Raw genomic sequence first — 17,745 nt, forward strand, 5'->3', positions numbered from 1 at the left:
CAGCAAAGTTGAATGGTGGATTAGGAGATTGTAAACCTATATGAATGTTAGACATGCTGTCGAAATGTTCTTAGTGAAGTCTAGATTTCCGTAAACGAAGTCATATTCTAGTTATTCAAATGGAAGTTGGAGGTAGGATGTGGGAGGAAAAATAGACCACCTTTAGTCGGCAACGGACCTTGGGTTGATAGATCTCTTAGAGCAGCGTTTCTCAACTTTAGGGTTCCCAGGAACCCTAAGGTTCCGCAGAAGGTCCCTAAGGGTTCCACGAGAACAAATGAGATAATCTAATCCACTTTTGATTTGTTATCTAATTTCATATACATAATATAATTGAACACGCACGACATATTCTTGGTTATTGTAATAATGTAATATAGACATCATCCTATATAACTTATTATTACGATGAAAATAAAATTAGAAAGATATGGTATATGTGATTTTTTGCGCAGGAGTTCCTTGAGACACGCAGTTTATTTTAATATAGGTTACGCGAGGGTAAAAAGGTTGAGAAACGCTGCCTTAGAGAAAAGAGAAGAAATGTGTTGCGGTCTGTACTGTGTGAATCTGGTGGAGGTGCAAGATGAGAGAGAAAGAGATTCTGTGCCCTCTCCGTGATGTAAACACCTGGGGGCAGGTGGTACACGAAGCCACCCATTTTGTCATAACATCCTTCTCTCTCTCTCTCTCTCTCTCTCTCTCTCTCTCTCTCTCTCTCTCTCTCTCTCTCTCTCTCTCTCTCTCTCTCTCTCTCTCTCTCTCTCTCTCTCTCTCTCTCTCTCTCTCTCTCTCTCTCTCTCTCTCTCTCTCTCTCTCTCTCTTCTCTCTCTCTCTCTCTCTCTCTCTCTCTCTCTCTCTCTCTCTCTCTCTCTCTCTCTCTCTCTCTCTCTCTCTCTCTCTCTCTTCTTCTTCTTCTTCTTCTTCTTCTTCTTCTTCTTCTTCTTCTTCTTCTTCTTCTTCTTCTTCTTCTTCTTCCTCTTCTTTCTCTTCTTCTTCCTCTTCTTCTTCTTTTCTTTTTTTTCTTTTTCTTCTTCCTCTTCTTCTTCTTCTTCTTCTTCTTCCTCTTCTTATTTTTCTTCTTTTCCTTCATATTTTTTCCTCCTCTTCTTCTTTTCTTCTTCTTCTTCTTCTTCTTCTTCTTCTTCTTCTTGTCTTCTTCTTCTTCTTCTTCTTCTTCTTCCTCTTCTTCTTCTTCTTCTCCTTCTTCTTCCTCTTCTTCTCCCCATTCTTCTTCTTCTTCTTCTTCCTCTTCTTCTTATTTTTCTTCTTCTCCTTCTTCCTCTTCTTCTTCTTCTTCTTCTTCTTCTTCTTCTTCTTCTTCTTCTTCTTCTTCTTCTTCTTCTTCTTCTTCTTCTTCTTTCTGGATGGGGACACAAATGGAGTATGTGGACGTGTTTTTTCCTGTTTTTAATGTTTGGTAACGTGCATGTGTACACAGGCCTGGATCAAAATCGTCGAGTAGACTAACCACGTCGTTACAAGTATGAAGGAATAGGGGTTCCTTTATTTGTGTTTTTACTTGTTAAATCATTTATTTACTTATTTATCTGTTTATCCATTTACCTAATCATTTATTTACTTATCTATTCATTTACTTTTCATTTATTCATTCATTCATTTATTTATTTGTGTAATTTATTTATTTATTCATTCATTCATTTATTTATTCATATATTCATTCAGTTACTTATTTATTGATGCAACTATACTGATAATATTGAAATAATACTATTGAATCATTATAGTACCCAAGAGGTTTAGTATTGCTCTCATGAACTTGTGTACCTAGGGGCCATCAAAGGTGTTAATCCGGTCCGACAAGTCTTTGTAAGAACATAGGACTATGAGAATGAAGGAGACTACAAGAGGCATAACCCCTACTCTAGGATATTGTCCAGGGGGACTTTTACATTTGTGAATAGCAAAATGCATACAGAGTCCCATTGCTGTTGTTGGTGGTGGTTGTCTGTTCCACTTACGTCCCCGGGGTGAAGCAAATCTCACATGACTGTTCCCTCTTGCACGTGGTTCGGTGTCAAAAGCAAAACGCGACAGTTCCGGATGCACTTAAGTCCGTCTCGCTCTCAAGGGTAATTTTTATCAGTTCTCCACACCTGCTGTGTCTGCACACTTGTGCTGCTCTGCTTAATTCCCCTGCCCCACCAGGACCAAGCTTAACTTAAGCCAAACATTCAACATTTTTTTAACCAATGCCTGACACTTAATACAAATAAAGGAAGATATCCACTGCGAGCATGAATCGTCAGATCGTGAATGTTCCGACCCAGAACGAAGTTGTCCACTGCATTGCTGGGGACTGTATCTTATAGTGAGGTTGTCGAGTGTTCAACGCATCATTGATGTCCATCCAGTTGTTCGAACGCGTTATGTATGCCTGGGTTGGTAGTTCACCTTTGGTCGGAAATGTATCTTCATAGATCTGCAGTGGAGAGCTTTTTTTCCACCAAAGGAAATTTGGATATTTACATCATTTGCGGGTCATACAATGTTATCAACTTTAAAGAAGGCCTACTTTTTGTTTTTTCGTTTTTTTCAGGCATTTATATTACCCTTAACGTTAAATGTACGCGTCATTATGATGCAGATATTAACACATCAGTTTATAGTGTAACGAAAATATTCTTAGGGCCTAGACTTGTTTCATTTCGAGTAAAGCCTACGCTTGTCGACAGCACGCTGGCCTTGTACGGCACGCGTGCCAAATGTTCCCCACCCCTGCGAGAGATAACTGTAACCACTTCAATAAGGTGATGCATACTTACGAATTTTGTTCCAGAAAGAAGATCTTATGCAGCAAAGTTTCTGACTTGGTGAAAGGCAGGGAAGTACGACGTGATTTTGGATTTGTTTATTTTATTTTTATTTTTTATTTCAATTATTTATTTTAATTAAAGCAACCATGAGCATATTGCCAGAAGTCCGTTGGGATCTCCTGAACCTAACTACGCAGCAGTAACCAGCGCTTCTATCTTTAGGGGGCAATATAGCTCACCGAAGAGGTGAATTCATGGAAGGAAAGGGAAATAACCAAAGAGGGTATCAGACCAAAGGAATAAGAAAAAAAAATTGAAAAGCCTCCAATCATGAATCAATGCAGCGTGACTCCGGTCCGTAAGGATGTCACTAAAGTTCCCAAAACGTGTGAGAGACAGAGAGAGAGAGAGAGAGAGAGAGAGAGAGGTTGGGGGGAGGGAAGACGGGAGAGAGTCGAAAACCTTGATTTCAACGTGCATTCTTTCTTCTCCCGACTTTCCTTGGCAGGACGTGGTCGACGGCGAGGTGACCGAAGTCCAGTGTCTTTACCTAGACCCGGTGCTGAAGGCCGTCTTCGGCAAGAGAGCTTCATCGGTCGACCTCCTGGTCATCAACACCGGCGGAGGCGAGGTCGACATCCTTGACTCCATCAGCCACTTCAAGCCCCGAGTAAGGGCGACTCCCTCCTCCTTCCATCCTGTCAGAGTAGAACAGGAAGGTTCTCTTACGGCACTGCGGTTGTCTTGTCTTTGTTCTGGCCAGCCCCAGAAGATCTTATTCGGTTCTGGCAGTCCACACCGTGTTCAGGATCTTGGTGAATTGACCTTAAGAGAGAGAGAGAGAGAGAGAGAGAGAGAGAGAGAGAGAGAGTTGACCCCAGGGCTGAAGGGAATCCTTTGACGCCAGAGGATTGTATTTTCTGGTGCCAGAATCCAATAAGTATGCCGCATGACTGAAAAAGGTTCATCACGTCAAATTTGTCGGTACCTCCTCCACTCCACACCTGCCCTCAGCTGAATAAAACCGCCTGGCGTTGGACATAACAAGCTCTGCTAAACGGGTTGTCATAGTGAAGAGCTTAATGGTATTGTGCTTAGATTCACATTGTTGTTTGGGGGCTGGGGAAAAGGGTGAGTATGGCTATTCGTCGTCATGGCAACCGTGTCACTCCTCTCTGCCTGAAGTGGTGCCACAGGGAATCAAATAACCCAGTGGCAGCCAGAGGGTAAGTACCATCCTGTTCGAAAGAAGTTAACAGATTGAATGCTTTGTTGATGTTGGTTTTCGTGTTGTTAGTAACTCTACTCACAAATCTTCATAGACCCTAATTTCCCCTTCACCCTGTCCAGCGCCCCACGACACTTTCTTCAAAGCGCATACATATACAAATTACTACACAAACACTATCTTCAAGACCAAATGGTTCCGTATCAAATAAAGTACTCCAGGGCCCAAAGAAGAAAACACCCACAAGATACACAAGTCACGTTAGCCCCCCTCCCTTCAGGTCACCACCCAGCACTGGTAAGAAGGACCATATGTCCCAGATGCAGTCACCATACAGAAGGTAAAGAACATGTCATCCTACCCTTCCCATATATATGAGCTCTGAGCTCTCATCCGGAAGAATAACAGCTGTCGGTCACTAGTCCAGCACGTAATACGAGACTATGGTAAGTCACAAGACGGACAGCAATGACCGTGGCCGGATATTATTGCCGGGCGGCTCTCCCGCAAGAAAGAACCTCGGGTAAACCTCTCCGAGAAGAAAGGCTGGACTGCTGTCCGTGTTGTGTAAGTGTGGTTTTGTAGACGGGTGGCCGGGAGATGACCCTGCCCGACGTCCATCGAGGTAGAACACAACTACATTAGTCTCCACGGTTCTTCATCCATATGAAATGTATCAGTCCTATTTATTCATTAATCTTATTTTATTTGTTCATGTTAATACCCTGCTGATGCTGCTACTCATCCACCAAGTGTCTGAGTTTATAGCGACATAACCTGTCTTCCTTACAGATGATGCTGATCCGGGCTGAAACGCCTTACGAGAGGAAATCAATCGTGGATTCAGCTGAGACCTTAGATCTTAGACTCTGGATGAGCACTGCCCCGCGATACCTCCATTTCGTGAACAATGATGTCACTCGGAAGCATCGTACCTAGACCACACACACACACACACACAGACACACACACACACACACACACACACACACACACACACACACACACACACACACACACACACACCGATCTTTTAAGAATTTTCATCTTACTGGAACGGATGAAGGATTCCTTGAAAGATCGGTAAATGGAAACAGTAGTATTAAGAAAAATCAAGATAGAGGGCAGTAACTAGCGGAGTCCTACAAGGATCAGTTCCGGCTCCCGTGATGTTCTTGATCTATTTAAATGACATGATGGAAGGAAAAACTACATTAACATATTTGTGCAAAATACAAAGCTCACGAGTCGAATGGAAAATGAAGAACATTGCACGTTGTTACCAAAAGTTTTACGACCAGTGGTTTTCAAGCTAGGGGTCGTGACTCCCAAAAGGGGTCATTTCAGATTCTGGTTGTGATCGCTAAAAGAATTTTATGTCACCACTGCTTTCTTTCCTATGTGTTCGATTCTTGCTGCCGCAATAAACACGCGTTGTGTTTACTTGTGGTTGTAGCTTCAGTGAATACAATGTGAATAAATTTATCGACAATGATCAATGAGTTTTATTCAAAAACATGTGTACAAACATAATAAGGAAATACTTCCATTTTCTGGCCATGGTTGATGTGGAATCATGAAAAATCCCTCTCGGTCGATTGGAGGGGCTGCGAACTAAATATGACTGTGAAAGTCTGATCTAGACTTGAATGAATTGTGGAAGTGCTCTTCAACGCCAGTAGATGCCAAGTATTAGAAATGGGCAAAATCACGGAGATCTAGTTGGTAGAAGAATTTTAGGACTTCGCCACAGGACCCCATTCCCTAAATGTGTTTATAAATTCTCAAGATGACCAATGTGATACTACAGCTCCCAGGAAGAAGACAGGCAAAGGAAGGTACATGAATGCTCTCAGCGAATGCCCACTCAAGTTGAATGTTGTTCGAATATACATCCGACTCAGTACAAACCTATCGAAACTGCTATCCCTGGAAGTTATTCCATCAAGAAATATCATGGTTCAGGCAGGTCCTCATCAACAGTAGATACTCATACTTAATCATGGACTAAGAGACGAGATTTTGTATAACCCACACACCTAACATGACAAGAACAAAGGGTGACACACACAGTTTATAATAAAAATGAAATTGCACCTGCTTATTAAGATGAGGAACGAGTCTTGAAGGATACCGTTACACGAAACATATTTTTTTCTCTGCCAAAATTGACGGTAGTTGTCCGTTAATGTGTTTGAGACCTGAATAGTCAGGTAAGTCAACAAATACAGTAACCAGATTCCATCGCTTCGTGTTCTTGGGGTATGTTGCCGTGGGTTTCAACCTTTTTTAAATCATCTGTTGATCTCAAGAAAGCGTTTGACTTAGTGCATTGTGGGATGTTAATACTATGGTACAGAGAGTACTGTGAAGTGTAGCGGAGGTGGGTCCGGCTTCATTCCTATTAAGGAGTGAAGCAAGAGTGCGTTTTCGCTCATCACTTTCAAGGACTGGTATCGAGTCATTACAGATCATTCGTTGGCAACAATAAGGCCACTAACCTTGTCTTTCCTGATAATGCTGTACTTTTTGCGGGGTCGTTTGAGGTCCTGATTGTAGTTTGCAAGGCACTGTACATGCAGGAAAGACCGATTGGACTCGAGGTGTCCTGGGCCAAGACCAAAGCCAGGCACCCGAACTTTAAAGGATGAAACAGTTCAGCCTGTCCATGCATGTGGCAAAGACAGTGAGGCCTTAGGAATTTTCACTTACCTTGGTAGTCTAGTGAGTCATGTCAAGAAGTTTCGAAGGATTTATATTGTTCATGGTGTTATAAACTCAGCCAGAATACTGTCGATATTTATTATAGAAGATTCAAATCTCTGAGTCGTTTGTGCTCCCGTCTTGCTGTACGGCTGTGAGATATGGACACTGAATGCTTACTTGAAGAGCCGTTTTGACGTCTTTGGTACCAAGTGCCTTCGGAGAATCATGTATTATATTTATTTCAGTATAGAATAATTTTACAAGCAATACAAATAAATTATTCAACAGATGTAAAGAATATAGACTGAGTCACAGGTAAGAATATACTAGGGATAACTCCAAAAAGCCCAATTAGAGGGTTATTTCCATTGAGAGCCCTTGTATAGACTTCCGTGAGACTTAGCCTAGGCCTACTACCAGCATTCTTCGTGAACGTCAGCTCCGGCAATGTGTGGCATGGGACTTCTCAGTGAAGGAGACGAAGGGGCTGCCCACAGAATTCATGGTTGGGACAAGTCGACTGAACAGGTCGACGAGAACTGTTTGAAATGAAATGAGTGGCTGCATAGAGGTAGGCGCACACTTGTCCGCATCGTACGGACGGCACGCATCGTACTCATCGGATTGTTTTTGGGGTCTGCGCACATTGGTCCGCATCGTACGGATCGGATTTTCTGCGCACATTGTCGGCATTGGACCATTCACCATCCGCAGTTGTGAAGCTGAGCTCTCTCTGGAAGGACATACTCCATATCTTTCTAGTGTATAAAGGATTTATATAGTCCCAGAGTGAAGTGAAATGTGATAGAGAAGGTAAAGGAGGTCAATATAGGTTCGAGTAGGTAATTTACCAGGTAGATAGGATAAAAAATTAGGAACATATCTAAAAACAGTCAGTGAGTTAATATAACATTATATATTATGTACAAGCAAAGCATAGCTATGCAAACAGAAAAAAATAAAATAAATACCGAAGAAGAAGGTTTGCATCCGACCTCGACGGCGCTCTGGCTGCAACTGACGATGGGGTCGCACATTTGCCGGCAAATGCCGTAGAGGCCATCCGCATCGTTCGTACGCATCGGATTGAATGCTCTTTCGGGGATCCTCGTCGGCATTGCCGATGTCCGATGCGTACGATGCGGTCAAATGCGCGCAGACCCATTTGAAATAATGTAAAGAATACTAAAATCCGATGCGTACGATGCGTGCCGTCCGTACCAAGATCTAAGGATATAAGGTCTAACCACTTCCGACCGAATTTCGAGGGAGTTGGCGCAGCGGGCCCGTGAACGTCACCTGGCTGTTCAAAGTGGGGTTCTCGGGTCCTATAGCTGTCAGTTGAAGCTGGTCCGTCGTTCGGGAATGTTGTTGCCTTCGCTCGCACCGCTCCACGCAATTAGTTATATTCTGACAAATATTATATAAAATATATATATATAAAATATTATAGTTCCTGTCTATATATATGAATATATGATATATAATATATAAAATATTATAGTTCCTGTCTTCCTTGGCGTTTCACAGTTTTCTTCAGTGTTTCACAAAGAGAAAACGGACCCAGCCTAATGACGTCAGAAGCTGCGCACAATAATTCAAACGGTCTGACCTGTATATTTAGACCTTGGTCCGTACGATCCGGACAAGTGTGCGCCTACCTTAGGAGCGTGCTTAGAGAAACCGTAGGGATTGGCGTCGGCATGTGAATAAAGTGACCTCCCTCCCTCCCCTTATGCTTCTAATTGATATATATATATATATATATATATATATATATATATATATATATATATATATATATATATATATTTTTTTTTTTATATATAAATATATATATATATATATATATATATATATATATATATATATATATATATATATATATACATATTGCAAGCGTTATCATATGTTGTGGCATAAGTATTAGGGTGGGGGAGGATAGTTGTGGTACCATGGCCGAGGTTTATGGTTTTGAAACACTTTTTTTTTACGATTTCATGCAAATTGCAATTTTTCTTGTCACTAGAAAAGGGAATAAATTGTGCACTCGTGATTAAAATGGTGTAAGAATCGAATAAGCACACCAAATGCTAGAGAACAAAGACGAATAAGATAAGCATCTAATAACTGGCCACCATAATTACTTAGTCCAATGGTTATGTATACAAAAAATGACCACTCTCTGAACTAATTACCATTCCTGGAAAATATAGGCGTTGGTTTATCGTTACGTGCGCTCGTCATGTTCGTTCACTAGGTCCAAATCATCCTTAGATAAGGTCTTGCTTCAGCTTTCGCCTTATCAGTCTTATCCATTTCATCATCTTCTTTCTTTGTAAATATAGGTCACATGAGCTTAGTAACTTTTACCAATTTATTTTAATTCCGGCTGTTTAACCGCTTTAGATAAGGACTTGTCCGATTCCTCTAAGCTGTAAATATATATATTTTTTCTATCGCGTTTTTCATGTATTCACAATACGGAGTTTAATTTTGTATACCAGAAAATTGATATCTTATGAAAACATAAACTCAATATATTCATATTTTCAAAATAATAATGTCTTCAAAACATTTATGTTTGTTGACGTAGATATGGCAGCTTCCAGCTGATTGACGGAAGGAAGTAGACGGATTAATAATCAAGGGTGATTGAGTATGTGCTGTATATGTTGTTTGAAATTGAACTAATGAGTATTCATTCCAGAATTTATTATACAAGTCTGTGAAGAGTGAGATCTCGTGACAACATTATAAATGGAGTAGTGAGTCATTCACTTTGGCTAAACAAACACTAAAGTCTAAACAGACCGAAAAAGCTGGTAGCAAGTAACTAAGAATTGTTATATAGTAACTCCAGTTATAAGGAAATAATTAGTTCATGTAGTATAGGTTTAAGAGATTCTCTTATAATACATAAATATATAAAGAAATGTAAATGTGTATAATTTTACATATGTGATGAAGGGGCATTTATAAGGGTATCAAATCAATTCTTTACCGGCCTAGCATGGTACCACCAGAGCTTGCTAATTCTTATTCTGGATTCTTTATGTTTTGTTTTTTGTCAAATCAATACCATTTGTGTATGGTTTATTGTTGAATGTAATTATATTTTTTTCTTAAATTTGCCATCATGTATTGCCAAGTAGCCACTTCTATTAGTAATTTTTGTATAGTTATAGCGAATTGCAACAGAATATGGGTGCATATTCAACTAAACCAAACCTAACAGAGGTGCTATAGTTTGGAGGTATAGGCTTTTGTTAGGACATGTGTCAATTTCTTTGGTGCCATTTTCCCAGGTGAAATTCCAGAAACGCATAAGCAAAGATATTAATATGAAATTTATGTTGACCAACAACTCCTAACCTAGCCTAACCAAACCTAACCATTCCATAAAAGAAATAGATCTTTCAAAGATAAAAGAGAAAAAAGTGAAAAATGCATTTGCGTGTGACTGGAACAAAACCTATTCCCGTTCTGCTGTACTGCCAGTGTGGTCAAAGAATGCTTGAAGTAAAATTGGAATGATTATGATATGCACTACCATTTTATCCCATGTGCCTTCCCCACACACAAACCTAAAATTGGCTAACTCAGTGAGGTATAGTTAGTTATTTTTCTTGTAGATTTATCTGTTAAATTTTATAGGTTATTTCCATGGGAAAGGTTATGTAAAAGAATATTATATACTTTGAGTCAATGTAATTAAACTTGCTTCTTATAGCTCCAATATCTACAAATCAACATGTTTGTTAATGAAGCAGTCTGTCCTGAATAAGGCAAGTTAAAGAATAATATATCCAATAATTTTATTGGCATTCAGTTAAGTTCAGGGATTAATTGAAAGAATTTAATGTTTGCTAATATGCGAAATTGAGTATTAAGAGGATGTTCTATTGTGGCATTATGTGTTGTTGTTATGTATCTCTTGGAGCACAGCTGATGAACTTCCCCATAGAATTTTGGTTAGGCTCATAAGACTCAACACCACACAGATTTCTATCAAAGTTGGGAAGGATTTTGGGCGGGGACTACATGGGGGATATCATGTAACCTGTAGTTGGAAGAGCCACATCCCTTCCAGAATTAGGACAGGTATTTTTAGGATTTGAGATGGTAATCGGTTTCAACAGCATGAGCGCATTTAGTTCATCATCCTGCTTTAAAACTATATCAACACAGAATAGACCTGGCCACAGAAGTAAACTAACCTAGATGCAATCACCACATGAAAGATGATGAATAACACATCCTACATTGCTCACTGTAGCCTTACTCGGATAGCAAAACAATAGCCTCTTCCATTACTGATTTATGGGCCAATCTAGTGGCTCTTGTTGGTTACTTGTGAGCTGTAGATCTCCTGGAAGATTGGTTGTTTTTTTCCTAAGAAAACTAGTTTTTAGTACCAAATTGACAAAAATAATTAATTGCAGCATTTCTGGATTTCTGAATTATTGAAATTAATGTCACCAGTGGTGAATTTATTTATTTGATATTTTAATACCTTGCATAACATCTATATACCAAAGGCTCTTTCATCCATATAAGGTAGGTAGCCAAGTCAAAAGGCACCCATTCCACCCCCACCCATTCCACTCCCATCTACTACCCTTTCTTCCTCATCTTAACTCCCCATGGATGATAGGTCATCTCTGCATCTCACCCACTGCCCTGGTTCAGAAGCAATGCAGCAAGACACAGAACATCTACAGCAAGACTGCCTTACTTAATTGGCGACCCCCTCTCTCCATCCCCTCATGCAGAAAAAGAGAAGATGAAGAAATCCCTTTGGGCTGTTAGAATATCGTTCACAAATAACCACTCCCTACTACCCTCGTCCCGTGCCCCCTCCCATCCTTGCATCATAGTATCCTCTATACACATTCTTCACTCACCCTTATCTCCTGCCTTTTCCCTTCCTTGCTCAGTGCCCTTTTTACCCCATCCATCCATTCATCTCATCCTTGGTTGCTCCCTCAAGTTCACTCCACCCATCTCTGCCTTGCACACCTCTTTTACTAATCTTTCTTCTTTCCATGTATCAAAACCATCCCAATATTCATTCTTTGGCCCTGTCTGTCATCTCCTTTTCCACCCCCCACTGTCCTCTTTATCTTATTTCTCACTCTATCCAATTTTGTAACTCCAACCATATTTCATCTCAAGGGATTTTTCCCTGTCTCCTCTTTTTCTGCATGAGGGGACGGAAAGGTGGGGTCACCCATGAAATGAAGCAGCCAAGTTGCTGTGTTGCTTCTGACCCAGGGCAATGGGCGAGATGCAGGGATGGCCCGTCATCCAGAAAAGAGGGAGGGAGGGGATGGTGAATGGGAGTGGAGTAGGTGGGAGGGGCATTATGTCTTTTGACTTTGGCTATTATCTTCTCTGCCTTTCTTGAATTCCAAATCTCATATGTAGTGGCGACTTGGATAGTATACATTGGTTGTGTAACCAATGTAGGAACCAGTGGCAGAAAGTGACATGGGTTACAAGGGATTTCGCTTGGCTTGGCACGACACCTTGGCTGATGGTGTCAAAAAAAAAAAAAAAAAAAAGTTGTAATACTGACATTTGTGAAACATATACTAATCAAATAGTGGTAGGCTATGCAAGATTGGTCTAGAGGTCTCAAGATTATTGATGTAAGAAAATTAAGCAGTGAGAGAGTTAATTTTAACACAGTAAAATGTATTTTACAGATGGGAGTAAAAGGGAAGAGGTAGGTAGTATGTTTGTGAGAAGAAAGATGGATGTGTTGGCTTTGAGTGAAACTAAGTTGAAAGGGAAAGGTGAGTGTAAGTTTGGTAGTGTAAGTGGGAGGTTATCAGGAGTGAAGAGAGGGCGAGGGAGGGAAGGGGTGGCTATTCTAGTAAGTGAAGAGATAGGTAAATGTGTAGTGGAGTGGAAGGAGGTTTCCTCAAGGATAATGTGGATGAAGGTGAAACTGGGAAAGGAGATGTGGGTCTTTGTAAGTGCATATGGGCCTGGCAGTGAGAAGAGTGTAGAAGAAAGGGAGGCCTTTTGGATAGATTTAAATGAATGCATAGAGGATTTAGGAATATGCATTTATTTATGTATTTTATTTGTTATTTTTACATTATTATAGTTTTAATTTATTATTAATATGATTTTTTTTTTTTTTTTTTTTTTTTTTTTTTTTTTTTTTGCATCCGACCTAGATATGGATCAAAAGGTCTCCTGTCGGCATGCTCCGCCTTTGTAATCCTTTAGGAAGAAATGTCAATGTATTAGTACTGGGAGACCTTAATGCTAGGGTAGGAAATGATCCAATCAATGGAGTGGTTGGGAAATGTGGAGTTCCAGGAAAGAATCGTAGTGGAGAGTTGATGGTGGAAATGTGTCTAGAGAGTTGATGATAACAAATACAGTGTTTCGGAAGAAAGTCAAGCATAAGTACACATGGGAGAGGGTGGTGGAGGGAAGGGTGGTAGATAGAGCGTTAATGGATTATGTAGTGGTAAATAGGATTATGATAGGAAGAGTTAAGGATGTACATGTGCTAAGGGGAGAGGGTGGGAGAATATCAGATAATTTTTTGGTGGAAGGTAAGTTGAGAGTGGAGGATAGATGGAGAAAGAGGAAAGGGACAAAAGGTAGGGAGGTTCTTAGAGTGAACTCTTTGAATGAAAAGGAGAAGGAGTACAAAAAGAAGCTGAAGGAGGAGTGGGAGGGAGTGAAGGATAGAGTAGAGCTAGGTGTGGAGGAGGAATGGGGATGGTTCAAGGAGGGAGTCATAAAGTGTGCAAGGATGGTGTGTGGAACAAGAAGGACAGGAGGAAATAGAAGAAAGGGTAGTGAATGGTGGGATGAGGAAACAAAGAAGGTTGTAGAAGAGAAGAAGCGAGCTTTCACAGATTGGTTACAAAATAGGACGAGGGAGTCATATGAGAGGTACAAAGAAAAGAAAAGAGAAGTAAAGGTAAAGGAGGCAAAGAGGAGAGCAGATGTGAAATGGGGTAAGAGTATGATAGAAAATTTTGAAAGTAATAAAAAGATGTTTTGGAAAGAAATTAAGAGAGGAAGAGGAGGCGAATCAAGTAGAGAAGAAAAGGTAAAAGGTGCAGATGGAGAGATGATAATGGAAGAGAAGGCAGGAAGGGGAAGATGGGCAGAATATTTTAGGGAGTTGCTAAATGTGAAGGAGGATAGGGAGGGAAAGATAGCTGAAGTGGGAAATGCAAAGAAAATGAGAGTGATGAGTGAGGAGAAATAAGGAAGGATGAGGTGAAGGCAGTTGTTAAGATGATGAAAGCAGGTGAGTCACCTGGTCTGGATGGATGCCATGCAGAATGTCTGAAAAAGGGAGGTACAGTGATGGTGGACTGGCTGGTGAGGTTATTTAATGTTTGCTGGAGAGAGGGTAGAGTGCCGGAGGACTGGAGGTGTGCCTGTATAGTTCCTCTTTACAAGGGAAAAGGGGACAAGTGTGAATGTAGTAGTTTCAGAGGGATTAGCTTAAGTGTAGTTGGGAAGGCTTATGGGAGGATCTTGATTGAGAGGATTAGGAGAGGAACAGAAGGAGTAATTGGTGAGGAACAGTGTGGATTTAGGACAGGTAGAGGTTGTGTAGATCAGATCTTTGTGGTAAGACAGATATGTGAGAAAGCTATAGGAAAGGGGAAGGATGTTTTTTTGGCTTTTATGGATCTGGAAAAGGCTTACAATAGGGTAGACAGAAAGGCACTGTGGGAGGTTATGCAGATATACGGGATAGGAGGAAAGATTCTGGGAGCTGTCAAGAGTTTTTATGAGAGTAGTAGAGCTTGTGCCAGGATTAGAAATGGAGAGAGTGAGTGGTTTGAGGTAAAGGTGGGACTTCGTCAAGGATGCGTTATGTCTCCCTGGCTGTTCAACTTATACATGGATGGGGTGGTGCGAGAGGTGAATGCAAGGGTAGTGGGTCAGGGATTGGAGATGGTTAAAGAAAATGGAAAAAAGTGGGAGGTGAGCCAGCTGTTGTTTGCAGACGACACTACGCTTGTGGCAAGATCGGAGGAGGGATTGAGGAAGTTGGTGACAGAGTTTGGGAGAGTATGTGATAGAAGAAAGCTAAAGATAAATGTAGGTAAAAGTAAGGTGATGAGATGTACAAGGGATGAAAGTGGCAGTAGACTGGAAGTGAGCATTAAGGGAGAGCGACTGGAGGAAGTGGATAGTTTTAGATACTTGGGTGCAAATGTGGCAGGAAAAGGTGGAGTGAAGGTGGGGGTAGAATGTAGATTGAGAGAAGCGAATAAATGCCTTGGTGGATGAAAGAGTGTAATGAGGAATAGACATTTGGGAATGGATGCTAAGAGGAGACTGTATGAAGGAGTGATTGTGCCAACAGCACTGTATGGGGCAGAAACATGGAACATAAGAGAAGAAGAGAGAAGGAGTTTGAATGTGTTTGAGATGAGGTGTGAGAAGTATGATGGGGGTTACTAGGCTAGATAGAGTTAGAAATGAGGAGGTGAGGAGGAGAACAGGGGTGGAAAGGGAGCTGGGAGATAGAGTTGATGAAAGAATATTAGGATGGTTTGGACACATGGAAAGAATGAGTGAAGAAAGACTAGTAAAAGAGGTATGGAAGGCAGATGTGGAGGGAGTGAACATGAGGGGACGTCCTAGGATGAGGTGGATGGATGGAGTGAAGGGGGCTTTGGGGAAGAGGGGAATGTCTGTTGAGGAAGGACGGGAGAGGACAGAAGACAGGGGTGAATGGAGAATGGTTGTATATGGATGATGTTGTGATTGCATGAGGTGGAATGGGCAGGGGGATGGGGGGTGAGGTAGTATGTGTGAGAAAAATTTGACGCAGCCCGAAGGGATTTCTCCCCGTCTTCTCCTTTTATGCAATGGGGGGACGGAGAGGGGGGGTCGCCGATTTAATGAAGCGGCCTTGCTGTGGATGTGCTGTGTCTTGCGACACTACTTCTGACCCAGGGCAGTGGACAAGGTGCAGGGATGACCCGTCATCCAGGAGGTGCTAAGATAAGAGGGAGGGTGGAGGGGTGTGGAGTGTATTCAGGGATGGAATGGGTGGAAATGATTTTATGCCTTTTCCTTTTTGGCTACCTCCCTTGCAAGGGGGAAAAAGCCTTGGTATATGTATGTAAAATGTATTTTTGTTCAGGCATGGGGGAACCCAGAGGAGGATTGCCCACTATGCCAAACAGGGTAGAGTGCCATTTATTTTTAGATGGTAATAATTTTCACCTTTTTCCTGCTTGTTGGACCAGTGACTGGTACCTGGATGTGTCAATCCTTTAAGATGGAGAGTGAAGCCGCCTATTTTCAAAACCATGTAAAGCTGACACTGGACTGAACCCAATCTCACCCAATCAATTTCATCTGATTTTTTTTTTTTTTTTTTTTTTTTTTTTCCATCTTTCACACATGGAGAGGAGACAACTGGCAACTGCTTCCCTTCTACAATTTTCAGCTGATGAGACAGAAACAGTCCCATACTAATACAACTGTGATAATTTAGATACTGAAAGCTAAAGTTGCTGTATTGGAAATTATACTCCTGTATGTTTTTATTCATTTTACTATATTATTGGCTACTCTTAGATTTGTATAATCATACAGATTTGCTTCTGTCATGTAAAATTGTCAGCCAGTTACTGATCATCTCTTACATTTAATTCAAACAGGGAATGCAAGCATATAAAGGATGAGAGAACAGGAAAAGCAGTGTACAGATATGCCAGAAAATAACTGATGCTTTGCAATGATACAAGTAACACCCCATAGAAAAGACAAAGAAAACTGTGCAGCCAACTTTAGATGTACGTTTTTTGGGTTGTGGAAAGAACAAAACGAGGAACACAAGTATAGACAGAAACAGATGACCCAGCACCATCGGCCCTTCATCCTCTTTGTCCCAGTGACCTTACCACACTTTGCCTCAAGGAACTTCCTCAGCTATTTGTGGTAAGTATTCACTTTTTAAGTGTTCTTATTTCAGCACAACATAATTCTCAAATTTACCCTTGAGGTCTCATAGTAAAGATAATCATATTCAGGGAATATCACAACCATCCTTATGTGTCAATATTTTGTAAATTTTCTATGCCTTTGTTCTTTGCTCCTTAACTGTCTCCTACTCTCAGCTTTGCCCTTCCTATGCTCTCGTCCTTTGATTTGCTAGTTTTCTGATATCTTCCATTAAGTTCCTTAGATGTCACACACCAATACTTCATTTCACCCTTGAATCAGATTTATATATTTATTTATTATTATATATTTTTTAATTATCATATATTCTTTTACTTCAGGCTGTTTTTCATGCTCACACCATTTTCTATGGTCCGACCTTTCTCTCGCTCACTGTTTTGACATTTTGAACTATCCAGTAACCTTTTCAACTGATCTTACTTAAGATTTGTTTATGTACCATTAGCCACCAGGATCATTATTACACCTGGTTAGATACATTACATTTTGTAATTGTAAATACACTAAAGGTAAATTGTTGGTATGTTGGGTTGTGAATTGCCTCATTATTTCAAAGAAATAAATGTTGCTCATCGAATGAGCATGTAAAACCACAGTTGGTCTTAGTAGCGAGTTTGATGTTACTTCAGGTTGTTCTTTGGTATACAGTTATCAGTGTCACAGAGTACTTTAAACATTTGTGTTTTGCTTCCAGAATCTTAGGATCACAGTAAAAACTAAAGCAGCATGTTTGGGAACTTGAAGAGTAAACTGGGTGATGTGACAGATCTAAAGAAACTGTCATCCCCACAAGCTCTTTCATCTATAGCTCCAGGGTCAAGGCAGAGGTCAACACAGCATTCAGGTAGCCACACCCCACTTTCACGTCACTCAAGACAAGCATCTACTGCATCTATACAAGGGCTGGGTCTTCCAAGCTCGCCACCACTTTCACCAAATGAAACTCACGTAAGTGCAAAGTGCTAACATGAAAATAAGAAGTATATTTGAAGATAATACTGGATAGTGTAGGCCCTCCAGAACTTATCTCTAAAATATGTATATATATATATATATAAA

At 40.7% G+C, this 17,745-nt stretch overlaps 1 protein-coding gene across 2 annotated transcripts in view; it reads left to right on the top strand.

The window, feature by feature from the left end:
• The first annotated feature begins 9,269 nt into the window (after positions 1 to 9,269).
• LOC143021679 (golgin subfamily A member 1-like) overlaps positions 9,270 to 17,745 on the top strand; it is a 47,639-nt gene continuing 39,163 nt past the window's right edge. The window contains exons 1-3 of one of the 2 annotated variants that reach the window (XM_076179299.1): positions 9,270 to 9,370; positions 16,383 to 16,662; positions 17,381 to 17,634. In XM_076179299.1, the coding sequence (XP_076035414.1) occupies positions 17,413 to 17,634 (222 nt within the window). In that variant the 5' untranslated portion in view covers positions 9,270 to 9,370; positions 16,383 to 16,662; positions 17,381 to 17,412. Of the gene's footprint in view, positions 9,371 to 9,471; positions 9,544 to 16,382; positions 16,663 to 17,380; positions 17,635 to 17,745 lie in introns of those variants that run through there. The other variant, XM_076179300.1, reaches the window with a different exon arrangement.

This window comes from Oratosquilla oratoria, chromosome 42 (genome assembly GCF_046742065.1).
Source record: "Oratosquilla oratoria isolate Oo_2021 chromosome 42, ASM4674206v1, whole genome shotgun sequence".
Lineage (NCBI taxonomy): Eukaryota > Metazoa > Arthropoda > Malacostraca > Stomatopoda > Squillidae > Oratosquilla > Oratosquilla oratoria.